The sequence below is a fragment of the Lutjanus erythropterus genome, chromosome 17, assembly GCF_056507025.1.
Source record: "Lutjanus erythropterus isolate fLutEry1 chromosome 17, fLutEry1.hap2, whole genome shotgun sequence".
In the NCBI taxonomy this organism is placed as follows: Eukaryota; Metazoa; Chordata; class Actinopteri; order Lutjaniformes; family Lutjanidae; genus Lutjanus; species Lutjanus erythropterus.
Window position 1 is genome coordinate 27,147,391 of NC_139333.1, and position 27,035 is coordinate 27,174,425.

Below are 27,035 nucleotides of genomic sequence, written 5' to 3' on the forward strand. Positions count from 1 at the left end.
AAAATTTGGTTTGTGTTGCTGACCCTGTCCACAGCAGTTCTGGAGGTGTGACGCATGCCAACCACTATAGGTAATACAGTGACTATCACACACATTAAATAATCAGAACTATCCCTTTAAGGTCAAGAACATTAGAGCCTGAGCTTGAAATGAACTGTGACTCCACAGCAGTCGTGGTGGTGTTTTGAGTGGTGGTGTTTTGCACAAAACCTCTGCAAAGGAAGGCCTCGGTCTGCGTGTCTGCATCAGTAGGTGCACAGGAGGGGGAGGCACACACAGAGGTCCCCTACCGGGCCGGTTTCTACGGTGACCTGAGAAAGGCCGTAACCAGGTCCGGCTCTTTCTCAGACCTAATCAGCGTATTACCACAAAGAAGGACATGTGTTTGGCCCCCCCACCTCTCTACCCTCCCTACTCAATCCGACCAGCATGGCTGGACACAGGCAGCCAATAAAACCAGGATTAGGAGGGTATCTACACACACTGGGCTGTAGCGAAAAAGTTTCTGAACACGCCCAATCCCGCCCTGCTCTCTTCACAAACTTCTTTTCATCATTCTTCTCTGTCTCTCATTCCTTCCATCTTTCACTTTATTCCACTTGCTCCCATGTTTATATCCTTCCTTTGCCTCTTCCTTTCAGGGCCCTCACCCTGTAAGCTCTTCACACAATGGGGCATCCAGAAATTACTCATTTTGCCGGAGCAGTTCAGCAAATTCCCAATGCCTCTTGCCCACCTCCCCCTTTATACTCCTCCGGATCCTGTGCTTTTCTTTTCTTTTCTTTTTTTTTTTTTTGCTGTTATGATAATGAAATGTGCTCCATCACAATGACAAAGCTGTGCATGATGGGTGATTTTATGTGAATTCACGCTCCTTTACATATTTTTGCATGAATTCACACAGTTCCACATAATGTGCAAAATGGAAATCGCCCATTTAGGGCTTCAACTAACAATTATTTAATTATTATTTTCCTTTTCAGTCATTTTCTTGATTAATCAGTTAGCTGTTTTGTCCATAAAATATGAGAAAATTGTGGATCACTGTTTCCCAAAACCCAAGGTGACGTCCTCAGATGTCTTGTTTTGTCCACAACCCAAAGATATTTGATTTACTGGCATAGAGTAAAAAAAAAGACTCAAAACAATTAATCAATTATCATAACAGCCTATTAGTTTAAAGGGACAGTTTACCCCAGAGTCAAAAGTACGTTTTTCCTGTAATGCTGTTGTTCCATCTAGTTAGTTTTGGTGTGAGTTGGAAAGTTTTGGAGATATCAGCTGCAGAGATGTTTGCTTTCTCTTGAATGTAATGGGAATAAATGGCACTCAGCTTGTGGTGCTCAAAGCACCAAAAAATGTGTTTGGAAAATTCAGCAGCATTGTCTCTTTCCAAAAATCATGACCATGATCATTATTTTTATTTATTTATTTATTTATTTATTTGCACTTGGAGCACCGCAAGCCAAGTGTCATTTAGTTCCATTATATTGGAGTGATGGCAGACGTCTCTATGGCAGATATCTCCAAAACTCTGCAACTCACACCAAAAAAACTCTAGCACGACAGGCCAGGAGAAAAATATGTATTTTTGATTTGGGGTTGAACTCTCCCTTTAAGAAACATTACAATATTCACATTTTAGAAGCTGAAATCGGAGAATTTGGACATTTTTTCTTAAAAAAAATAACTCAAATGATTAATCGATTATCAAAATAGTTGGTGATTAATTTAATAGTTGACAGCTAATCATTTATTGACTAATTATTGCAGCTTCCGTCGCATTCGAATTTCATGATCACGGACCAGATTTTCTTTTGCCTCCATCTGTGAAACCTGATTAATTAATACCAGATAGTAATAATAAAGTCCTGGCGTGCAGTGTGTTCTGTCTGCACAGGAAGTGCATCATGTTTATTGTCATGATTCGTCTGGGGAATTTTAGTAGTCATGTCCCTCTTCCTTCTTGGTGCTCGGAGGCTGCAGCCTCACCTCAGAGTCCTTGCTAATGTGTCCTGGAAATGGGAGAGTGTTAAAGATAATATCACCGCCTTTTGTCAGGACTTTTTAAGACAGGGGACAAAGACGACAAGAACCCCCCCGCCCCCCCAAATAAACCTTTTTCATTAGAGCGGCAAACACTTCATCCAGCGGCTGTGTGAGGGAAGCTCTATTGGTGTGTGTGAGCTGCTCAACGAGGTCTCACAGGGAAGAGCCTAAACCCTCAGCGGTGTTCAGCCGGACACTGAGGCGGCCTAATTAAAGGGCACTTAAGCCCCACAATGTGCTGCGGTGCAGGTTGGAGTTGGTGGGGGTCCCCGCCGAGAGGGACAGAATTCATGGCACTCGTAAACAAGGGAGTCCAGGACAGAGGGACAGAAGAAGGCTATGTGCCAGAGACTTTGTTCACACAAGATGAAGAGTCAACAGCCTCCCCATCCCTCACCCCTCCTTTAGCCATCCCCCCTAATAACCACCTTCTTCAGAGGAGCTGCAAACACAATGCCGTCCCACTCCCCTCCTCTTGCTCTCAATCACTGTTGGGACAATGAGGGGAACCCCCCCACCCCCCCCACCCCGCCAACACCACCATCCTTCTGCCCCTCCCCGACCCCCAAACAGACACTTCTTTTATTGAAATTCTTTGGTGTTCTAATCCTCAGCTTCCTCCAGGGGCAATAATGGACTCCCTGCGTCAGCCTTTTCCAGCGAGGCTATCATCCAAGCCTGCCTGGGTCACAAGTCCACCTCTCCTATTGGACAAAACTGCCCCAGCAGTGTCATTCCTGTCACATCCAGCTCAGCTACAGGCTGTACAAGCCCCGGCGCCATCAGCCTGAAGAGCCCTGCCATATTAACAGCCATGCAGATTTCTATATTTTCATGTACAGCAGTGGTTTTCAAACTTTTTTCGCTATTTTTTTCAGCCCAGTACCCCCTGACCAATGCAAAACAACATTTCTGGTAGGAAAAAAGCCTATATAGAGAGGTATAATACAGCGCTGCACCATCAATCTCAGCTCATTGAGGTAAACCCCATTAAAACATCTTCTTGATATTGATGGCTGTGTATTCACTTTCTTTTTCACTTATTTTCAGCTGTAGTACTCCTACATTTCAATCAAAAATCCATTTCTTGATTTTTGTCCATCATTCTGGCTTCCCACTTATAGTAAATGTGATTGCTTTTGATGCTTTTTTCTTCTGTGAGGTTTTACACCAGTTTTCAGTTTTCTGCAGTTTTCGCCACTCAAATTTAGAACTCATGGAGTTAACTGGACATATTCATGTTGGTGGGAAAGTGTGGAAAGTGCTGGAAATGCAAAATACTAAAATGAAATAGACAGATTATGACATATACTTCATGTTTTGAGTGTTGAGTAAGTAGGATTTGTCCGCTATTGTTTGTAAATGCACCAGAAAGACAGTTGATTGTTGAGTCTCATTGCCAGGGTGTCAGATACCAACATTTTGGTTTTGTAAAGCACAGCAAAATAATGAGAAAATAAGAAGTTACAGACAGAGGACAGAGTTTGTGAATTGTTTTTTGGGGGAAATCCTGCATAGCTCCTTTAAGTAGAGCTGGAATGATTATTTAGTATTTTAGTATTTGGTATTTTGATGATTTGATTTTCACGGAAAAATGGCAGAAAATGCCTTCAAAAATTGACATTTCTTCTGTTTTGTCATATTAACCCAAATATCTCTGGGTTCTGGTCAGACAAAACAAGACACTTAAAGACATCACCTTTGACTTTGACAAACTGGGACGGACACTTCTTTGAACATTTTATAGACCAAATGATTGATCCGCAGGTACGACACCAGTGACACTAGCCAGGTGTACCTATGGACAACTGTGTACTGTACATGATTACAAAATCATTCAGTGACAGTTATTCAGGCTATGACCGTACTGTTTAACTTCAGTAATCAAGTAATCAAGCTGAATAATCATTATTCTATATGCATGTGTACAGTCCCATCATTAACACTGGCCTTATAGTACTAAGCTGTGTTGTCATATGCACTCATGAAGAAGATGAAGCTCTCTGTGTATTTCTTTGCTGGTAATGAGGTTGATTAATGCTAACAAGTAGACGCACACAGAGAATGAGCTGGGCTTAATTACTATCATATGACTGTGCTTATGTTAAAGTTGCATGCTGCAGGTGTATCACAGTTAAGAGTCAGACTCCAGGATGGCAGCAGCCAGCTCAAAGTGTGTTGATGGTGACATCTGCTGGTCACACACAATCAGAGGCACATTTTTTGTCTGGTGCTTACTATATATGAAATGTCTTGTAAGTATGAAGTCATGACCCTGTAATGTGACATGACATGACTAACAGTGTGACAAATAAGCATCATAATGTAACAGAATCCAAGTTGACATATTAAGAATTTCTTATTTGTTGTTACCAACAGTCAAGACATTTAAAGTTGTTCAATTTAAAATGTTACAAAACAGGAAAAAGTCTTTTTATTATACATCTCATATTGCTCTGATAACGGGAGAAGAATGTGTCACTTCTATAAAACAGTGAATGTTGTCCACCATATATTACAATTGTGATTTGTTTTAACTAAGGCAAAGAAGCAGATAGCTTTTCCCTTGATGGGTTTGGCTAATGGTTATAATTAAATGACTACACAAACAGAATTGCAAGATCACTGCAATCTCTGATGCACCAAGATTTTGAAACACCAAATTCTTTAGATAAAAACACTGCATTCTCTGCTACAACAAAGAATATACAGCTTAGAATTTACTTTTTACTAATTTACTCATTTTACCAATGGAGTCTGGTGGCTTTGGAGAGAGTGATATTTGGGTTATGTAATGGCAGTTTCCCTTCAGATAAGGCTGTTTGATTCCAAGGCAAAGTGGTGCAAATATTCTAACTATAGTGTACATTCAAACTTTGTTTTCAGTAGGAATAGAATTCTGGTTTTATTTCATTACTTATATCTAGGTACAGGTCTCAGCCCAATCATTTGCACAGCAGTCAAGTTTTTAAGTGAGTGAATGAACTGGAAAAACGTTTGTTGTGTCTCTCAATGTCAGAAATATCCAGATGCTGGGGCAGCCCTGTAGCTCAGCTAGTAAAACATGCACCCCATGTACCGAGGCTATCAACCCTCTGCAGTGGCCGCCAGCTCGACTTCTGCCTGTGACCCATTTGCTGTGTGTCATCCTTTCTCTTTACCCGCCTTTTCTGTCATATCTTCAGCTGTCAACTATTGAATAAGGGCAAAAAAATCTTAAACAAAAAAAAAAAAATCCAGATTACGACTTGTTGATCTGACATTGCTTTCTGTAGGCGTCATCATTCACCCCCTCTCACCCTCCTGAGGTCTGTTTTATCAGTGTCATGTATTTGAGCTTTGTTCCAGTGCCAGCGATGATCTCACAGTACTGTCATCCATAGTTCGCATTTGAACAGAGCTCTAGGTTTACATAGCTAACACAGGCATAGCACCCGAGGCTATGTGCATATGAGAGAGAGTCCACTGTCAGTCGGCCAAACCTGTTTCTTGCCACTCATCACGGGGGTACCCTTACAAACAGTGGGTGTCACGTAACATTGCATGCAAGTAGAACACAGTTGACCCCTTTGGCCTCAGGCTACTGTGGGCCTAAATTAGTATTAGGGTTTATCTTGGGACCTAGAACATGACACTGTTGATCTTTGGTTTTGGGCCCAGAGTATCAGCCACGTCACTCATTTTTTGTCGCCTCCAGCAAGGTCTCCTCTCACCTTGGGTACATAAGTAGTCAAGGGCCTCCTTTTGTACTTCGGTATCAAGTGCTATAAGCAGAGAGGCGTCAGAGGCTGTGGTCGTTTTAATTAAATCAAAATGACTAATGAAGTGAATTTAAATTATATCTTGAGAACTATAGTGCACACACCTACTCTTATCTCATGTGTCCTCCTCTGTTTTGCATCACTTTAACTGCTTGCTGTAAGAGCTATTTTATTTTTAGCCATGTGCATGAGGTGAATATGTAGGCCTATCATTTTGTCTGTCATCGGTTTGGTTGAGCCACAGCTTCGGCTTGAACTTAAATATTTGAACAATTATTGGATGGATTGCCATGAAATTTGCATAAACATTCATGGTCCCCAGAGGAAGTTGACCGCCTGATTTATGCTCTAATTCAAGGTTGATATTTGTGGTCTGAAATGTCTGACGAATATTGGATGATTGCAATGAAATGTAGTGCAGACATTCATGTTCCTCTCAGGATGAATTGAAAAAAACACCATCAGTTCAGAATGTTAATTTATCCAATACTCACTATGGTTTATGACTAAATACCTGCAAAACTAATAACATTCCTCATCCTCAGCTGTATTTTTTTTAAAAAGAGGTTTGATTTCCAACAAGATATGCTTTCATTTTTTCTAAATGAAGAGGTGGACCTGTGGGGTATTCCACAAAGAAGCAAGTTCTTTTTGGACCTCAAACTCAGTCAAAACAGCACAAAATTATAAATTATAAAAGTGCACATAACACTGATAAATGTCAATAATGAAGATAAACCTTGTGTTCTAATAATAAAATTTTGAAAAATAGCAAATAAACATTGAGTTGGTTTATTGAGACATACATGAAAGAAGTTTGTGCGGGGAAGCTACAGTTACTGGTCAAAGTTTCAAAAAGTTACGGTGATTGACAAAATTGCAGGATTGTGCAGAACTGGCTGAATTTGTATGAATTGTTGCAACTGCATTGTCACAACTTCCTGAAGGACTGTGAGCGTGCTAACAGCCTAAATGTCAATGATGAACCTGGTAAATGTTCTACCTGATAAACATCAGTATGGTAGCACTGTCATTCTGAGCATGTGAACATGCTGATGCCGATGCATGGCTGTAGGCTTTTAGAGTAGCTCTTTTTATATTTAATGGCAAGAATGCATGAGTTAGGTTGCTTACACTCCAGATTTTTTTCATCAAGATAAATTAAACTTTCCTAACTTCCCCATATTGGAGAAATTCACTCGTTACAGCTTCTCAAGAGTCAAACATAGACCTATCACAGAGTGAGTGATAATTGAAAATACAAATGAAAAAAAAAACAAACAGAAAATAAAAATAAAAAGCTATGTACACCATGCAGCTTTCACTTGTACAAATACATGGATAACTGCACAGAATAATCGTATACATATTGTAATACAACCATGGTGTGTAACGATATGCTACAAAAAATGTATTAAAAATATAGCTCTGTGAAGTCTAATGCTATTATGTTAATCTTATGTTGTATAAAATCGCAGTAAATGGAAAAAAGACAAAGAATATTTGTCTGTAAAAGCTACTTTTTCTATATATTATTTATTTCAGACGTGTACAAGTCAAATTTCCAGTTGCTTTAAGATTAAAAAAGTCACATGTGGGACAGTGGTACACTTTTATAAATAAAACTATAAATATATTATGCTACTTACAAAAAGAAAAAATACAGTACATTACTGTACAGTGAATTTGTGAATAAAAAATAAATGAAAAATAATAAATAAATCAAGAAAAAATAAGCTATTTTTTAATGGTAGAAAAATATGTAAATACAAAAAAGTTATAAAATACACAAAAGAAATATATTCTTTATTTAAAGGCTATATTACGTTTTAATTAATTAATATTTCCTCTAAATTTTTTTCTATTTTTTCCCCTTATTTTTCAATCATGCCGTTTCCTCGGACCCCTCCTCCGCCGTGACGTTGGAAGGGGGCGTCGTCCACGTTCTTTCCACGCATTACACCGTGATGGGTCAGCCTTCGCCACGTGACGCAACCCAACCAATCAGAGCAGAATGCGATGAGCAAAGTCTCAGCCGGCCGTTGAGACGAATAGCGGTGACGCTCCATGATGAAGTGTGCTGTGTTGTCACCAGCTGTTGTCTGAAGACGAAGGAAAAGTGGAGGATGTGTCTCGGTTGATTGTGAGCTTTACGAGCGGACCGGAGCTCGCAGTTAGCGGCACGTTTGGAGCTCAGAGATGGTCCCGGATGACTGATCGAAACACCGGAGCCTCGCCGGTCTCCCAGTGATAGTATCAATTACATAACTGAAGGCATCGATAAGACAGAAACTGTGATAACGGACTAGTGCCAATACAAGTCGGAGTTGAAGCCATTTTTCTCTGCAGTGAGTGCAATGATTTATTTACTGAGTTATAATTGATAAATATTAGTGTAGTTTGAACTCCTGTAGTGATAGGTAGTCCACTTGTAGATCTTTGTAGCTAGGTTATGGATCATTCTGTAGCTAAACGTGTAGATTAAAACCTCTGATAACTTAAAAACAGCATGCTGGGATGACCAAGCGCTCTTTTACATTGTTTACTCTTGTCAATCAATTACTACTGACCAGGCAGATACTGACCCACTCAGCAGTTTAGCTACACGTTAGTCCCCTTTATACCACAGAAAATACTGGGCTCTGATTGGCTGGCAAGTGCCCCTTTAAAATCATAATCGATTGTGCTTTATTGCACAATATCTGAATCTGAGTAGATGGTAGGTACTATGATATTGAATTACAAGCACGTATAACAGGTAGGACTGGGTCACAGGGTCACTATGGTAATGACGTTGTAATATTGATAAGATTTTTACACACTGATACAACATAAATATGCAAAATCTTTCATTTAGGTGATCACAGTTTGCCTGATATGTTTTTAAAGTTTGTATGAAAAGAAAATATGACCATATACAGCTAGAGGTGAACATGGTTCTCCATCACTCTATAACTTGAGTCAAAGTAAAGATACTCCTGGCCAAATATTACCCCAATATATGTGAAAGTTGCAAGTAATGGATTACTTGCTTATAATGTACCTAAAGGCAATCTATGCACAATTTTCCCCATAAAACATGCAGAGATTCATACATAAATAAGCCCTCCAATCATCTCGAGCTGCAATAAATGATAGATTAATTGGCAGCTATTTTGATAATCAATCATTCTGAGTATTTTTTAAGAAAAAAAGTAAAAATTCTCTGATTCTAGTGTCTTAAACGTGAATATTTTATGGTTTCTTCACTCCTTTCTCACAGTTGACAGAAAACAAAACATTTTGGGACGTCATGTTGTGCTTTGGGAAGCACTGATCAGCATTTTTCTGACATTTTATAGGCAACCACTTAATAAATGAATCATGAAAATAAGCAGCCGATTAATCCTTTTCAGAAAAGAAAAGAAAATCAATTCGCTTCAAAGCTGTGCTTAAAAAGTACTAGTAACGGGAACCTTTGTAGAAATGTTTAGGAGTGAAAAGGTATAACATTTGTCTTTCAAATGTCGCAGCATAAAAGTTTCCAGAAAAAAATTATACTCAAGTAAAGTACAGATACTCAAAAAGCCCATATACGTACAGGACTCATGTTTCTGTCCACCCTTGTAAACAGCAATCACAACCAATGCTCTTTTGATCACTCTCACTTCAGTATTAATACATTTTATGTTGATCCCAGCAGCTAACAGGGGTCTAAAAATACAAAAAAAATATGTGGTGAGTAAGAAAATGATAATATCATCTTATTGCTCAGCCAGCCAGTACAGCTGATTATTCTAATTTTACGACTTGAGTCAGGAAAAAGCAAGTCCTATAATTAAAATTTGACAGCATAAAGTGCTCAGGCACAGCTCAGGTAATTACTGTAAGTCTTAATAACCCTCTAGATTATGATTAGTCAGATAACCTTTTGCAGTCTGTGACTAATCAGGCATCTTTCTGTTTATCTTACAGAAGAAGGATAATCACAGCAGCTGAGTTCAAGCTTTCACCACCGCCATCATGAACGTGGGCACGGCGCACAGCGAGGTGAACCCCAACACCCGAGTGATGAACAGCAGAGGAATGTGGCTGTCTTACATCCTGGGCATCGGCCTCCTTCACGTCATCCTGCTCAGCATTCCCTTCGCCAGCGTGCCTGTGGTCTGGACCCTCACCAACCTCATTCACAATCTGGTCAGTGGAGCAGAATGCCCATAGGCACCAGCAGCACCAGCGCAGTTTCCTTTAACGTCAAGTCAGTCGAGTCAGTGAAGGACGCATAGAGAGTCCATCCTTGTAAATGGCTTTGGGATGAATGAAAGTAGCTTTAAATAAGAGTCAGAGGGTGAAAAATCTCTGCATGAATGTATTGTAAGAAAAAAGGAATGATCTGCTTGCTGTGTCACTGCTGTCAGTCAGGTTCTGTTAACAAAAAGTGCCAGTAATGATTTAAAAAATCAATAATTTGGCACAAAATTTTAATTGTAAAATTAATTAAGTGATTTAGCAATGATTTTATTGTTCATCCAGAGTCTGTGATCAGAGCTGTGTCCATAGCAACGGTCTGTTATGCATAACAACGGCCTGCTATAAAGAAATAACTGACCTCAGAATACTGTGATCGACCAATCAGAATTGAATATTTCACAAAGCCATGTAAAAAAAACTTTGATAAGTTAACGTTCTGTGTGGTCCTCAGTTTCAGAGATTCAGTATTATCTACAAATGGATCTTGTTACTGATGTGCATTAAATAGTTGGGGTTGAGATATTTCATCATGGAATTTAGAAGGATAGTTTGGATAACTGAAGCAGCAGGAGGGGAACTGAGCAACGTTCTTTTAGCCACCCAAAGAAATCAATACATTAAACTCGTAATACATCATTGAGCTCCAGTCACCAAGGCCATGCCCCCTTCTGGGTGAAAGATCGCGGTTTCATATATTGAGAGAGATAAGAAAATGCCAAAAACAAAGGGGCTGTGTAGCAAGTTATAAAACAAATAAACGTATAAATCCGTCACAGTCTTTGGTTTCTCATCCTTCCTGGAAAAGAAAAGGATCCCAAAAAGCAAGCCTCCAGAGAGTGGTAATTCTTTATTTTGACAGAAGTGTAAATTCATTTTTGTTGACAATAAATATGCATTTATGCTGACTAAGAAAGCAGAAACAATCATTTTAATAAACAAAGCTTTCACACTGAAATTTGAGGCAGATAAGATACATGAATATTCACTCAGTGTTGTAAATAGCTAAATGATAATGGTGACAATATAGCTAAAGTTAGCTCGAGTGGGAACCTGCTGGGATTCAGAACAGCAGCATCAGACTGTCCTCTTTAAATCTCAGTCTAACTCATATCAACAGTTGTCTGTTGACAACATTTAGATGAACTATGCCTGTTAATTAAATATTAGCAGCATCTGTCCACTGTTGGCTCATTGATCCACTTGGATGGGGGAAAAAATGAAGGCACATGACATCTCACTGATCAACATTAATTTATTAAGAGATTGCCAACTCTTAGGTTCAGGCGAGGTCACAAAATAATTATTAGACACGTTTTTAAAGCAAATGTTTGTTTAACTTGACATGAATTCATGCAAACCTATCAAAATTATAATTCAAAACATGTAAATTTACATTGATGTCAACTCGTTATTAATGGGATCTTTTATGGGGGTGCAGCTTATGATGACACACCAGTATGTGCCGGTCTTATGTCTATCAGTTTATTATCTATATTTAGAATGTTTTCACTGCTTTACTTGCCGACAGTTTTCTGATGTAAAACCACTGTTATAAAAGCCAAATATTGCTGCTCAGTCCAAAGCCGCCAGACCGATTTGGAAAAAAACCTTGCAGAACAGAAGAGTTGCTGGTCTACTGCCACCTCCATTACTTAATTTGTTATTGTGTGACTTCTGCAAATCTTCTTTTGCGAATCCTTTAAAACACAGAAGTCACACAACAGCACAAACAAGCTAAGTGATTGAGGCAGTGGTAGATCAGCACTTCCTGTGTCCTGTAAGGTAAAAATAGTGATTTTTGCCAAAGACAGATGATGATATAACAAGCTATTTAACTTTGGTTTCCTGTTGGAAAAGGCTGCCTGTTGGCAGGGTAAAGCAGCTTTTAACTCCAATTTGATCAGGAGTCTACAGGAGCGTATTTAATAGTTGGTGTTGGGGTATTTCATCATGTGGTTTAAAAGCTCTTCAAACACTGGGAATCCTCAACCCACTTGTTGCTTGTGGGTTTTCTTGCTGGGTTGGTTCTATACAGTTTATCAAAAGTCCTTAAACTAACGTCCTTGACAGTTTTTACAAATTTCTAGACATTTACGTGTTACAACAGTGCTCTTCTTTCTGTCTCTGACTGTGTCTTTTGTCTGTTGCAGTGCATGTACCTCCTACTTCACACCGTCAAAGGTACGCCCTTTGAGACCCCGGATCAGGGCAAGGCTCGCCTCCTCACACACTGGGAGCAGATGGACTACGGTGTGCAGTTTACTGCTTCACGCAAGTTCCTCACCATCACGCCCATTGTTCTGTAAGTGGCCCTCCAAACCTAATGCTCAGCCTTCAGTTGAGTAGCAGGTGGAAAGGACAGGTGAACACGCTGGTAAAGTAGAGCAGGACTGTGTCTTATTGAGTACCAAAGCTTGACATTGGTAAGGTGTTGAAAGACCAATCAGAATAACTTCAGTGTGTCAAGTCCTATCTAAAGTCTTAAGTTAAGACAGGAAGCGTCTAAGTGCCAGATGAGACAGAGCTGGGTAAACACTCACCTGTCCTTAGCCTAACCGTGAGGAAATCTTAAATATTCAATCCAGCATCACTTATCAACTTTAATATCTGTTTCCAACCAATCAATGCTGCTTCTCTCGACTCGTCAAGGTAAACAACTTTATAACCATAGGTTTTTCTCATGTAAACATACTGAAACAAAAAATAGAGCAGAAACAACAATGAGTTCAAGACAGATGAGTCAGAAGTGTGTTCATTTTGGGAAATATACAACACTAAAACTAGCAGACACATTGGATTTGTGCTAAGTGAAGTTTCAAAAGCCCTGCAGTCTCCGCTGGATTAAACAAGTTAGAGAACACTACTGGTGGAAAGTGAAAGTGAGAACTACTTAACCTAAATTTATCCTAAAGTTAGGAGAGTTTATTTAAGATTCTAGGAAGTTAGGATGCTTGTGTAATATATTTTTTTAATCCTAGGATAGGATAGGAAAACTGACAGAGAAACTGACTGTTTGTTTGTTTTTTTTACCTTTATTTCTGACTGAGCTTTGTACTTGCCACGGTACATCTGTGAAACATGCAACTAACAATTGATTAATCTCTATCTCTCTATTTTCACAATTAATCGATTAAACTTTTGGTTTATAATATGTCAGAAAATTGGGAAAAGTTCTCATCACAGTTTCTCAGAGCCGAAGTGACGTCTTCAGATTGCTTCCTTTTTCCAACTGACAGTCCAAACACAAAGACTCTTCATTCACGATCATGAATGACAAAGAAATGCAGCAAATCCTCACATTTAAGAAACTGAAACAAGAAAATGTTTGACTTTTTGCTTGAAAAATGACCAAAACAGTTATCTAAATAGTTGGCAACTAATTTCCTTTCCATCAACTAATCGATTAATCGAGTAAGGACCTTTACTGCCTCTATTTTGGAGTTTGCACTCACAGAGAGTTGATTGATTAGCGTCTCCTCTGCTCCCTTATTAGCCGAGCTCACACATTGTTAAGGGGCTCAGTGTTTGCAGCGGGACCCCGTGCTGCTTTCCTGTCCTTATTAACCAGCAGAGTTCAGTTTACAGGAAGCGCTCTGATTCCCTGGGGTTGATTTGCCAGCTCAGCCTGAACATTGTAGGGATAGCAGTTTTTGCAGGTGCACACTTTTACACACTAGTTTCAAAGGCCTCTTAGTCATTTTGCTTTGCGGCCGGTGCCAGCAGGAAGAAACGAGTGGTCAGTCTCTCAGCTCCAGATGGAAAAGCTACACATCTGCGAAAGTCTCCTGAGAGCTTTTTATTACATGCCCTCACTTGTTCAGCAGAGAACAGGATGTGCAATTCCTCATTGTAAGCTAAAAATAACCCACCGGTGTGTGTGTTTATCAAATCAGCATAGTTCTTTATTGTGTCTCATCAGGAGCACGACATCTGTTTATTATATGTCAGCATGTAGCCAGTGACACAGTCAGGGTTCTTTAGAGGCATTTCTGACTGTGGCTTCATCACTCTTCTGTGTTGACTGAGATTTTCTGCTGTAAAGATGAGCTTTATAGATTTTCTTTCACACATGAAGTCTATCTCTGAAATGTTCAGCCACACTTCCTGCACGGGGTCGATATTCAGGGAAATCTGAACCCCTAATTTCCTACCTCAAGACCTAGAAACATTTCAGGAAAAATACCAGTATGGCTGTGTTGTGAATGAAAGCAGTAACCTTGCAGGGACAAACACAAGAACGGTTACAGGAGAGACTTTAGAAATTAGTCGTAAAGTATACTGCAGCACACAGACTACAGGCAACAGGCGTTTCAACGCCAGATACATCTTCGTCAGAGTCGAACAGATCGGGGACAGAGTTTTGAAAGCATCCAGGTCCATTTTTTCTTCAATTTGTGCTTCAAGTTGCATTTTTTTTTCAAAGTGTGTTTTTCTCTTCCTGGCTTTGTTTTCTGAATGATTTAGAGTATAAGGACCAGAGAACATTTGTGCAGGATTTGTTCCGTTGTTGCCCGAAGTCTTTAACATGTAGACCAGATGATTTGATTTTACTCAAACTTCTCTCTCCAATAGTCCAGTTAGCCTTATTTTTCTTTTCATCCTCATGATCTCTATATTGGTTCTGAAGAAGACACATCTGCTGTCAAAATGTTAGTCATTGAAGAAACCTCTTTTTTCACATAAAAGCTCACATTCGTCTGGCCAAAGCCTGTCACAGAAAAAGTAAACCCCTCACAAAACTCTACCATCTGGAGTCACAACTCTAGACATCCAGCGCTCTTTCAATTTTCCCTTTTTGATGTATCAAATGTGTGTTCCTGGTTCAAGTGGATCACAAAAAACCAAACTTGTTGAATATTAAATTCATGACAAAAGCACCGGACAAAAACAGCTGCTCGCTCACCATGTTCCTGAAAATATACTGCATCCGTCAAAGTCAGAGGTCGGAATTTTCCTGTTGAAACTGGCTGACCGTGACAATTGTATTTATTTTTTTATTTTTTTTGGCAAGTGTACACACAATTGAACCCTCAGCAGTGCACCCTTCTCACATATAACAACACAGAGGAGGAAAAAGCGATGCCTGACATAACTGACGCTATTATACATGCTTTTTTTATGATGCTTAAAACAACGGCGACATATTTTGACATGAATTTACGTGCAGAACAGGTTTTACTATATGAGTATGTATTGTTTAAGGCTTGTGTGGGTGCTGATGTTGTTATGTGACATCAGACAACTACGTATTCATGAAGTCAGGGTTTTTACTTTTTCTCATTTGAGGTTGGAAATTTTTGCGCTCCGACGTGTTCGGCCCACGTGTGTCAGGCCTTGTCCCCATTTTCTTCTTCTTCTGTCTAGTTTTATGGCATTTGGCAGCCATCTGCTGGACTGTCCCTTTCCCCCGTATTTTGGCATGGCATGACATGGCATGTGTGAACAGGCGCAAGACAGAAACGTTCCTGAATTTAGCTACACCTGCCAATAGTTACCAAAAAAAGTTATTCTACTAATTTACAGGGAGCTATGTGTGAAAGAGGCTGTAAATGTTTTGCAGCATCATTATGTGCATGCTTTAGTTCAATTAGTTATCACTTATGTTGCAATCCTGATGTTCAACGTGTTGAAACTGTCCCACAGATTCAAGTGCTGGCACTGTGTTTATGCGTTAAGAAACATCTGGTGGTGATTATCAGGAGAAAAATAAGTGAAAGGTTATTATGAACTTAAAGTGATGATTTGACAGTTTAAACTTTAATCCAAGTTTTTCTGCTCAAGATCTTGCTGTGTTCCTCCGGCTTTTTAACAAAATTGCCTCTTTTTTTTTATCTCTGATGCAGGTATATACTCACCAGCTTCTACACCAAATACGATCGGGTCCATTTTGTGGTCAATACAGTTTCCTTGCTCACTGTACTCATCCCCAAGCTGCCCCAGCTGCACGGCGTGAGGATCTTTGGGATTAATAAGTACTGACAAGGCGGAAGAGGACACCTCCTTCCCAGTCAGTCCCCGTGGACTGCTGAGAGCACAAAGAGTATCAGGCCTCTGATTTGGCTGCTGATCCACGAGGATCCGCGGCTCTCTGGCTCTCGACTCTGCTGAGCAGCACTCTAAATGAAGCCTGCTGGGGATACTGCCGTGGTACCAAACCCCAGGAAAGAGACAAAATATACTTCACAGAGAGGACAAAGGGAAAGTATACTGTGGTGACTGTTTGTGGCTCTTCTTTTAGGCTCAGAGACACTTAAAAAGCATTTGTAAAAAGGGAGTATTATGTCCATTTCTGTAGAAATGACAGTTTCCTAATGTGATAGGTGTCAGGAGGAGAGAACAATGTAGTTGCACAAATATCATGTGCCATTTTACACCCACGGGCACACTGAGGCAGTAATCAGAGTTATTTTTTATGTAATGATACACTGCTGTATTTATTCAGCTTCACTCCAGTGAGGAGCTTCCTCTTTCTTGAGGCTTCTAGGCTTAGAGGAGAGTAACAGGGCTTTAATGAAACGGTGAGGGACCTGTGAACTGCAGCAGAGGCGAGGCACGAGAAACCACCACATTTTATATTTAGCCCTGGCTGCTCCACTCAGGGCCAAGATTGGGAAGTTGAGCAATTCTTATTTTTATCTGACCGTTTCCATATTTGGACTCCTCTTGTCCTGGTTTGTGTCACAGAAAGCCTCCTGTCTGTCAAGCTGTCTGGCCCGTGTGCAGAAAGTATGTGAATGAGCGCTCTACTGATCCAACATAACCAAAAGTTCTGCAATACGAGTGAAGAGATAAGTATTTCTGTCTTAACTCATTTCATAATACATTACATGTGGGAACGCTAGAAGTCCTGAGGACCCATTACCTTAGCATGAAGCTGATACGTCTGCATCTCAGTTTAGAGTCTGGAGGCAAATTACACACTGAGTTACCAGTTTATTAGGTACGTCTGTGCAGTCTAATGTAATCCAATACAGCAGCCTTGCAGTAAATCCTGAAATATTTTTGTTCAACCCATTTACATGCAGTATATGAAAGGGGTAGAATATTAGAAACACACCTCAACAACAAAATAACAACAGAAACATTCATCAGTGACATGGGAAGGAAAACAAATATGAAAAAGAAAAAAATAATTTAAAGCTCCATTAATGTTTCTTTGAGCCATAAATAAAAGATGGACAACATGTCTCCACTTTCACACTCTTTCCAAAACTGAAGCTGAAGTAACTTGGATATGAGCGCTGTCATCTTGTGCCAAGATTGGAGCCGTGCTTTCGAGTTCCCGCCCACACAGCCGGTTGACTCAGTTGCGAGCAGGGCTCAGCTGTCAATCGTGGCGTGAAACCCTGTTTTTATATGATCACATGACTAATTGAGACCAAACTGATTAGAAAAGTGAACACTTGAAGAAACATCAGTGTGATAAAAAAAACAACCCAAAATGACAAAAAACATTTTTGTGAAAAATTTATTTGACATGACCTATATTTCAGTTTAGCCAATGTCCCACCTATTAACACTGGGGAAGCAGGATTTATGACTTGTATGGCAGCCCACCACCAGGGGGCGATCAAGATGCTTTGGTTTCACTTTGAAGGAGCTCTCATGTTGTCCATTTCTGTTTATACAGTCTGTGGTGCCTCTAAACAATCTGAAAATGCAAGAAGACGTACAAGTGTAATTTCAGAAAACGGAAATAGTAATGGCAAAATTCCTGGGGGGTATTCTCAATTTGGCAAAAAGTTTTTTTTTTCTTCTTTTGAAAAAGAGTCCAAGAAAGAAGGAAACAGTTTTTCCAGATAGGTTCTGACAAAGCAAACATTTAACTCACATATGACGTTTTCCAACTGGAGAACTGGTGCCACCTTTAAGAACTAAAAGTGACAGTTGACCCAAAATCAAAAATGCATATTTTACCTCTGGCCTGCAGTGTTATTTGTCCATCTAGATAGTTTTGGTGTGAGTTGCTAAGTTTTAGAGATATCAGCTATAGAGATGTTTGCCTTCCCTCCAATATAATGGAACTAGATGGGACTCATCTTGTCTTTCTGCAGTAGAATCTACCAAAACTAATTAAAAAAAACTTTTAATAGACAGAAAGTAGTTCCTACAGGTAACTTAAGGCACTGCTGGTCCCATTATATTTCAGAGAAGGCAGACACCTCTAGGATCAATATCTCTAAAACTCAGCAGCTTGCACCAAAGCAATCTAGATTTAAAAATAACTCTACAGGCTAGGGGAAAAACATGTATGTTTTAATTTTGGGGTGAACTGTCCCTTTAAGTTAAAATTTAAGTCTTCCAGAAGATACTGAGCACCATTAGTTTATAAAACCAGATTTTGCAATCAAGAAAACCAAAAATGAGCTAAAAGATGCTAAAAAGTTGTGTAAATTTGTGTGTAAGTGTAAAGTTTCTGTAGGTTGGTCACTCCTTTCACACAGCACAGTCATTTGGTCCAACAGTTTGTTTATTTAACACCACAAGTGATTTTTAGAGTAGCTTCATGCAGTTATTCTATAGTATGCGCTTAAAGGGCTTCTGAGTTATTTTACAAAGCTGCTTTAAACTAGAGAGTGAGATAGTAAGAATGTATGAAAGGTAATATGTCACTGTTAATTTAAGACGTTAGGGAACATATTTAAAGTTTTACATATTGCTAGTCTCATGCACGTGTATGAGCTGTTATCATTGTACTTGCCGGTGTCCATGGACCATGGCAGTTGTCATCTTTAATTTGTTTATTAATGTGAAGTTAATAAGTATAATATTAAATCGTAGGACGTGAATCGCTTCTTTCACGGTGATTCAGTCTGAATCCCTAATGTGGGGATTTTTTTTTTTCTTGATTGAACTTTAGAAACCACAATTTGTCTCGGTGTTGATGAGCCAAAGTTGTTTAGTCGTTAATTCTGATAGCTGGAAAATAGCAGAATTATGTTAAAAGAAATGAAAAATTACCTTTTAAAAAATAAAATGTTTACAGACGTTTGCTTGAATAGTGTTGACCCCATATTTCACCCTGAGCAGTAGCCATAGTAGCAGAAATATAAATATTACTGACAGGGCTGCAGTGGTCATAGCAGTGACAATACCAGTTTCATCTTTTAAGGGAAAGGTTTTGATTCAGTTCAGTTGTTGTTTATTGCTAATTATAGCTTAACCCAAAATAAAGTTATTTCTTTTAGCACATAGATTGAATTGGAAGAATTTAAAGGTCATGCATTGATCCGATCAATGACAAACACGGGCCAAAGAACCAAAGAGTTGTGGATTTTGTAAATACCAGTTGATCTGTTGCAGCTTTCATTTCTTCATCATGTTGTTTCTGAGATGTCGTCACCATAAAGGGCTTTTCTTCAAGGACATACTACGGTATTTCGTTGCACAAAGTGATAATGATGCATTTGTCATGTTTTGTTTTTGTTTGTTTTTTTACTGGACAAGAGTTTTTGAAAGAAGGTTGAATTGAATGTCGGTGTAAATGTGAAACAGTGCGCTCATGGCTTCTGTTTGTCGATCAGTGTACCTGATTTTTGAAGGAAATGTCAATGTGATCGTCTGTAAGAGTGCTTGACCCAAAATATAGTATTTTTCAAGTATCATCTCAAAATTATTTTTTGTTTCTTTTGTATTGCAGCTCAGTTGTTCTGTCTCGTACTGTCAGTATTTTACTCTGATGGAAGATGTTGGACAGTGGCAGTTATGTACACATGAACGTTTTTATGCGTCCACGCTGGCCGGAGCCACAGTGTTTTTGGGTCGCCTGTCCATCCGTCTGTCCGTCCGTCCCATTCTCACGAACACAGAGGTTCAGAGTAACAAAGTACAAATACTTAGCTACTGTACTTAAAACTACTGTAAGGAACTTACCACAACAACCACCACAACAACCACACATAACCAGTTAAAAACTCCTTGTAGAGGCTTCAAGTAGTGTCTGTACTTCAGTAGTTATTCTTCTGGCAGCTTTTTACTTTTACTCCCTACGTTATAACACATATTAGAGTTCATATGTTAATTATGACAAAATTACACGCAGTTGTCTAACAGGATAAAACAATGAAGTGATGACATTTTATATCCTAAAGGTTGTGACATCATAATGTTCTGCAGAAACAGTCCACTGTAAAGTGCAGACAGCATGTTTCTGACTGGAAATTATACATGTCAATATAGAGATCATTTCCATTTTGGAAACAAAGCACGCTGATTCCCCTCTATGTAACAGCAATAGATGTTTGTACTGTTGTACTGCAGTACAACAGACTAATCTAAACTACATGATTGTCCTCGACCCGAAAGCTTAAACCTCGCCGCTTTGTGCTGTTTGTCGATTCCACTCTGTAGGAGCCTTGTGCTTGAAATCGAAAATTTAATCCATGGTCTTTATTTCGACATTGCAAGCTGACACTGGTACTGTACAGGGCTCGCTCTGTTACACAACACCAGCGGCTTGTTAAACATTGATCAAGTGAAAGTAATAATGAGGTATTAGAGTGAATATATCGGGATATCATGTTGGATTAAGTGCTGTGAAACACAAAGATTTGGCAAAACTCCAAATGTTTGTGGAGAGTCTTCGTATGTTGTAAAGGGGTGTAACAGGAGTTTTAATTTAATTTAAAGCCCTGAATTAATGAGACAAAGGCTTTTTGAAGGTCACAGTAACAGAAGAAGTGTGCATAAGACTGACATTACACCGTCATAATGATGTCACAACATCTGTCATGAACACAAAGAAGCATTTACTGCTGTTTATGATTGTTGTCATTACGTGTCATTTGATCAGTTATGTCCTTTTTAATGTAAAGTTGACAGAGATGGAGATGTCTTTCTTATGACAACTTGACATTAAAGGGAGAGTTCACCCAAAAATGAAAATTCAGTTATTATCTACTCACCCTCTTACCAACTGAGGAATTAATTTTTTTAGTCCACAAAACACTGCTGGAGTTTCACAGGAAAACAGTGCTGCAGCATCTCCCAAACAATGGAAGTGAATGGTGATCAGTTCTCCAAAACTGTCCATTTAACCAAGACAACATAACCCATCAATGTTTTTGTTATGGAAACCTTACATTAACCAAAACAACAGAAAAATCTCAAACACTGTCAACTTTGCATTACCAATGACACAACTGACTGAATGACTCTTAATGCTAGCAGTCATAAACATTCATAAAGACTCCATGTTTAAGACAGGTGTCATGTCAGTCTTTTCTATTTATTATTCCTGGTGACCTAACACAGTATTGATATGATATGAAATGTATGAGACCCGGCAGGTAAATACAGCTAATCAATATGCAGCTTAAGGAAGAAAATTGATTATTATCATAAATAAGTTACAGTTTACTATATCATTTAATACAAATAGTTAAAAATGTAATTTTCTCTGTTGCTGATGTCCCAGTTCTGCAACATCACAGGCTGACATGTTAACATTGTTGACAAAAGTTAAAGTTATAAAAATATTTTGTGAACACTGCAGGACTGTAAGCGTTTTAAAGCTTGTGTAAGACACTGTAATGTCAGCCTTATGTATCCAGAAATGACGACGATTCATCTCTCAGTATTAAACATACATGTGCTGAGGCCTTACATTTCAGCGATGCCACTTACCGTAAAAAATATATATATGTATATCTCCTCAGGGTTTGGATAAGTACCCTTTTCAAAGTCCGTAATGAGGTGAGTGCTAGAAACCGCTGCTGTTAGACAAGCAGCAATTACTTCAAAAGGTCAATTTTTCAGGAGGAAAGAAAAAGAGCCATGACTGACGTAAAGGCATTTAGGATCCACACTACTCTGTATACAAAAAGACCCTCAATCTTAACAACAAAACAAAACATTTAACACACATTCACGTCACACAAACGCACAAGCTTAGCCTCAGTATCTTCACATCTGATCAACTTAAAGGAAATGCACACCCCATAACTCCAAAAAAAACAGAATGCAATGACTTGCAAACATTTTTCAATTGATTACAGAAAATCTGATCACTAACTTTATCATTTTTGTAAATACGCACTTAGTCTGAATTTGATGCCTGCAACATGTTTAAAAAAAGGTTTGGTCAGGAGCCACAAAGGACCGAGAAAGTTGTGGAAACCTAAAAAAAAAAAACACCTGTTTGGAAAATTCAACAGTTAATTGGTGATTAAAAGGTGGTATTAAAGGAGCGTCCTGGAAAGGCTCAGTCGTTCACAAGCATGGATGGGATGAGGTTCACCACTTCATTGTACAAACTACAATGTTTGTACAGTGAACTCTTTACAGATTCATGTTCACAATTATTTTTTACATGTAAAAATATTCACAGCAGCATTGTTAAAAACAGGTCAAATAATTTGCTGGATCTGCCTCTGTGGTTCTCGCACACACTCATCTCAGTCCAAGTCCTCCTAGCTTCTCATTGGATAGTTAAGACACATGTGACCCATAACAAGGAAGTGTAACCAGGAAAATGTTGCTGTGAAGCTGCTGAATTGTGGAGAACAGTAAAGTTCTGCTTAAGAATATATTTGTCTCCATCCTGATGTCTATTCTCAACAAGACTGATCCAACCACAGCTGAAACCCAACACTGAATGTCTGTGACCTTTGACCCCTCAGGCAGCACTGCACTGAAAACCCACATCATTGTATAAAGGATACTACATGGGCTCAGGAACACTTTGGAAAACCGTTGTCAGTAAACACAGTTTGTCTCTGCATCTACGAATGCAAGTTAAGACTCAAAGAGAAAGACACACGAGTGCTGTGGTCTGACGAGTCCATGTTGTTTCTGGAAATCATGGATGTTGATTTTAGCTTTTTAAATGTGAATGTCTTCTGGTTTCTTTACTCCACTCTGACAGTAAACTGAAAATGTTTGGGTTGTGGACAAAACAAGACATTTGAGGACGTCACCTTATGCTTTTGGAGACACTGATTGTCATTTTTCACCATTTTATGACATTTATAGACCAAACAACTCATCATGTAATGGAGAAAATAACTGACAATGAAAATCAGTTTTAGTTGCAGCCCTAATGCAGTGGATGCTACATGCATTTTAACTAAAATATCTTTAATTAACAGATTTATGTCTGATTACTCTTCCCGTCAAGATGCTTGTGCACAAGTCATGTCAAGTCAATTTTATTTTTACAACCCAATTTCACAAATCTGCCCCTGGAGGCTTTTACAATCTGTACGGCACACAACACCTTCTTTTTTTAGATTTGTAGGCTCACATGTTCATATTCTATTCATTTATATGTCACATGAGCTTTAAGAGACCAGCGCCCGAGGGCGAATGTGGGATGTGATTTGTGAATTCATGGTCCAATTAATTGAATTACATCCCGTGCCATGTGGTTAACATTCGAGGCTCATGGTGTAGTGCACAATCAAAAGTGCACAGTACATTGTGAAAACAGTTCCATTCTTCAGAAGAACTGTCCAGTGCTCATGTTATTTCTTATAAAAGTTAAATATAAAGGATTTGAAGCAGGTGCACAGAATACTGGAGTTTTTAAGCATAGTGTTCTTATCTGTCTCCAGCAGAGGGCAGCAAACGGCCGTCATTGACCTTAATGTGAAGCGACACTCTAACCCTATAAATAGGAACGCCGCAAGGGAGAGATTATTGGTCTTTTTCCTCTTGGATTTTTGTCCAGAGGTTTTCTCTGCTCTGCTCATTCATTCATCCAGTTTTTCAGTCTCATGAAAATATGACGATTTCTCTTCCTTTTCTTTTTCTTCTACCCTGCTCTCACTAACATGGCCTTATTTTTTAAGTAAATGTTTAACCTGTAAAAACCCAGATTCACAGGAAAATATGCTTCTGTGGGTTATAATCTAAATATATTTTAGCACAGGCAGCAAAAGGTCTGTTCACTCTTAAGATAAAAGTCATGCTGCAAAGTAAAAGAAACTGACTTATTGGCTATATTTTTCTTTTGATTACAGATATACAGTATAAAAAAAAGCTTGAACATCAGTCTCATCAGAACCCATGTATTGTTTTTAAATGGGGAAATAGCAGATATGTAATTTCACTTTAGTTTATATTACAGCTCTGTTGTAATGTGTCACTAATTAACCTGGTCCATGAAATATCAGAAAATTGTTAAAAATGTTTATCAAAGCTGAAGATGACGTCCTCAAATGTCTTGTTTTGTCCACAACTCAAAAATATTCAGTTTTCTGTCAGAGAGGAGTAAAGAAATCAGAAAATATTCACATTTAAGAGGCTGAAATCAGGGAATTTTGACTTCCTTGTTCTTGTCACTTGAAAAATGATTATTTTAGTTATCGATTAAGGAGTCTTCCATTTTCTCCATTAATCAATCACTTGTTTGGTCCAAAAATTTTCAGAAAATGGTGAAAAATGTTGATCTTGTTTTGTCCACAACTCAAAAATATTCAGTTTACTGTCTGAGTGGACGAAAGAAACCAGAAAATATTTACTTTTAAGAAGCTGAAATCTGAGAATTATGACTTATTTTAATTTCTAAAAAATGACAAAACACTTAATCAATTATCAAAATAGATGCAGATGAATTCAGTAGCTGATTAATAATATATTTATCATTTTATGTTGGTTGTTAGGTTTTTTGGTTTGTCCAGCTGTTACTTCCTTTGTTGTGCACAATTTATTTAATAATTGATTGATTGATTGATTGATTGATTGATTGATTGATTGATTTAAAGACAAATAATAGTGAAATTTCCACCCAGAGGAGCATTTTCTCACTAGAGGCCATGTTAATAAATCTGCAGCTGTGCTCGCACTGTGAATGGTAACATATCGTTCTTTATTTAAAATTATAATCCAACTAATTTTTACTAATTGGATCTGTAATCTCATTACGTCCTTTTCATCTGTAACTGTAATAGAATGGTTACCTTTTTTTTTTGGTATTCAGATTATGTAATCCTGTTACATATATTTGATTACTCCCCAAGCCTGAATATATGATGTAATGATGCAGAGATGTCATGTGATGCAGTGTATGTAGCAGTAATGATAATAGACATTACAGTGACAGGAGCAGGATCAGGGATGACAGGATGTCATCGAGCAGTTAGGTGATTTAATGTCCAGTGTTTGGTTGTGTGGGGGTGAGCAGCTGAACAGCAGGGAAATGTGAAACATGCAGGATAAGTTTTGAAGGTAATAATATGTGTGCGGAGGAGTTATTGCAAATATAGGCCGATACTGTACACATGAAAGAATATATCCATGTGCAACCGTGTTAATGAGTAGTGAAAGATAAAAAAAACACATCTTCTTTCACTACTCATTACACCGCTTCTCCCTCCCACATGAATTCCACAGCCAATTTATTCACCGCACAGTCTGTCGGGTACACTGTATACTGCACAGCCTCAACACTCCTTTGTAACCTCTTTTTGTCACTCTCCCTCCCCCCCAGCCTCACTCCCGCCTCCTCAAACCGCTGCCGTTCTCCTCTCGTCCACCAGGTGTCCTCGGACCCCTTCGTCCCCTCCTTTCCCCATGACCTGGCTGCCCCACCCTCCTCCACACCTGTTCCCACTTCCTTCCATCAGTCCTCCAGAAAATTTCACCGCCCCATTTTCATTCAGCCCCTGTCAGTTCACCCCAGTTGTGTGTTCGCTTTCGAGCTGCCGTACCCTGAACTTTAATGTGGATCCGTACCTGCCTGTAAGTCTTCACAATCATAAATCATTGAACTCATCCCGTCTGCCTCGACCGTCTGCACTCCTGCTGCCACTCTCCTTCATCCCTCTGACACTATTTGGTGTTGCTGATGCAGAAATCATGTGCTGTGTAGTTCCAGTCCATAATTAAATCAGGATTAAACATACACAGAGGCTCGCTGTATATGTTAATTCATCCGATAATAATCCAATGACCCTTTGATAATCTGTCTTCTCACAAGAGTTGAGAGAGTGCAAATGACAAATGTGTGCAGCAGCATGTTCACACTGCAGGCAAAAGTTGCCCATATGTGGCTCAGATCTGTTTTTTATGACAGTGTGAACAGCACAAATCACATGGAAACTGATTCAAATGTGGTCCTAAATCAGACACATGATTTGTTTTTTTTTCAACGCAGCTCCAGTCTGAACAGTCATATTTGAATTAATCTGACTTTCACGTCACTCATGAGACTCTTGTGGAGACGCGCTGACAGGTGTAGGTATAAGGAGCCCCTTGACATCCTGAAAATTTGGATGCAATCTGTTTCTGTGAAGTGATGATCCCATTACTCTGCATCCACACATCACCTCTGTCCTCGTTATCATCTGCTCACAAATCAACTGACTTCCACTGCACTTCTTAAAAATAAAACCACAAACTGCTACAGTTACTAGTTACTTCTCAAATTGCAATTTTATATTAAAAATATTAAACTTGTAAATGTGATCAATTGTTATGGACAGGGTTGGAAGTTACTCATTACAAATACTCAAATTACTGTAATTAAGTCGTTTTTTTGGGGGGGAGGGGGTACTTGTGCTTTCATGAGTAGATTTTCAAGTCTGTAATTTTACTTTTGCTTAAGTGTAGTGTTTTAAAAATCATAGTTGAGTACTGAGTAGAATTTGAATATCAAAAACCTTTCATCTGCGTTTTAGTAGCCAATAACGTGATCGATCACAAACCAGCTAATGAACACAAAGACATACAAATGAAAAACTAATACTTGACACTTTTACTTAAGTATATTTCTAACACCAGTACTTTTACTTGTAACTGAGTAATATTTTAGCAGTGTAACAGTACTTGAACTTGAGTATATATTTTCCGTACTTTTTTCATGTGCGTCCCTTGATTTGGATGTAGCCAAAATTCTACTGAGTTATATGAAAGAACAAGACGATGTATTACAAAGATATTTAACATTAAAAATATTTACACCACGTCAGCACAGACTGTCCATGTAGAGAGGGCTGGTGACGCCTTATACACTGTTAGACTGCAACATGAATTACTTAAAAGAAAATAATAAAA

The 27,035-nt window shown here is 38.8% G+C and overlaps 1 protein-coding gene across 4 annotated transcripts; it reads left to right on the top strand.

Annotated features, from left to right (window-relative positions):
• The first annotated feature begins 7,748 nt into the window (after positions 1–7,748).
• ormdl3 (ORMDL sphingolipid biosynthesis regulator 3) lies at positions 7,749–26,380 on the top strand. Of its 4 annotated transcripts, none has more exons than XM_084740736.1 (4): positions 7,749–8,158; positions 9,768–9,986; positions 12,191–12,342; positions 25,520–26,380. In XM_084740736.1, the coding sequence occupies exons 2-4, from the start codon at positions 9,813–9,815 to the stop codon at positions 25,866–25,868; spliced, it is 675 nt and encodes a 224-aa protein (XP_084596862.1). In that variant the 5' UTR covers positions 7,749–8,158; positions 9,768–9,812; the 3' UTR covers positions 25,869–26,380. The 4 variants fall into 4 exon arrangements, with proteins under 4 accessions (XP_084596862.1, XP_084596861.1, XP_084596863.1 ...); XM_084740735.1 differs by having other exon boundaries at positions 7,756–8,158; positions 9,765–9,986; XM_084740737.1 differs by having other exon boundaries at positions 7,763–8,158; positions 9,765–9,986; positions 25,471–25,837.
• The last annotated feature ends 655 nt before the right edge of the window (positions 26,381–27,035 follow it).

What these genes read in the sequence shown, in the direction of transcription:
- ormdl3 (XM_084740736.1), top strand. Translation starts at nt 9,813, where the DNA reads ATGAACGTGGGCACGGCGCACAGCGAGGTGAACCCCAACACCCGAGTG. An exon ending in CCAACCTCATTCACAATCTG is followed by an intron (nt 9,987 to 12,190) that starts GTCAGTGGAGCA and finishes TGTCTGTTGCAG; the next exon opens with TGCATGTACCTCCTACTTCA. An exon ending in ACCATCACGCCCATTGTTCT is followed by an intron (nt 12,343 to 25,519) that starts GTAAGTGGCCCT and finishes CTCGTCCACCAG; the next exon opens with GTGTCCTCGGACCCCTTCGT.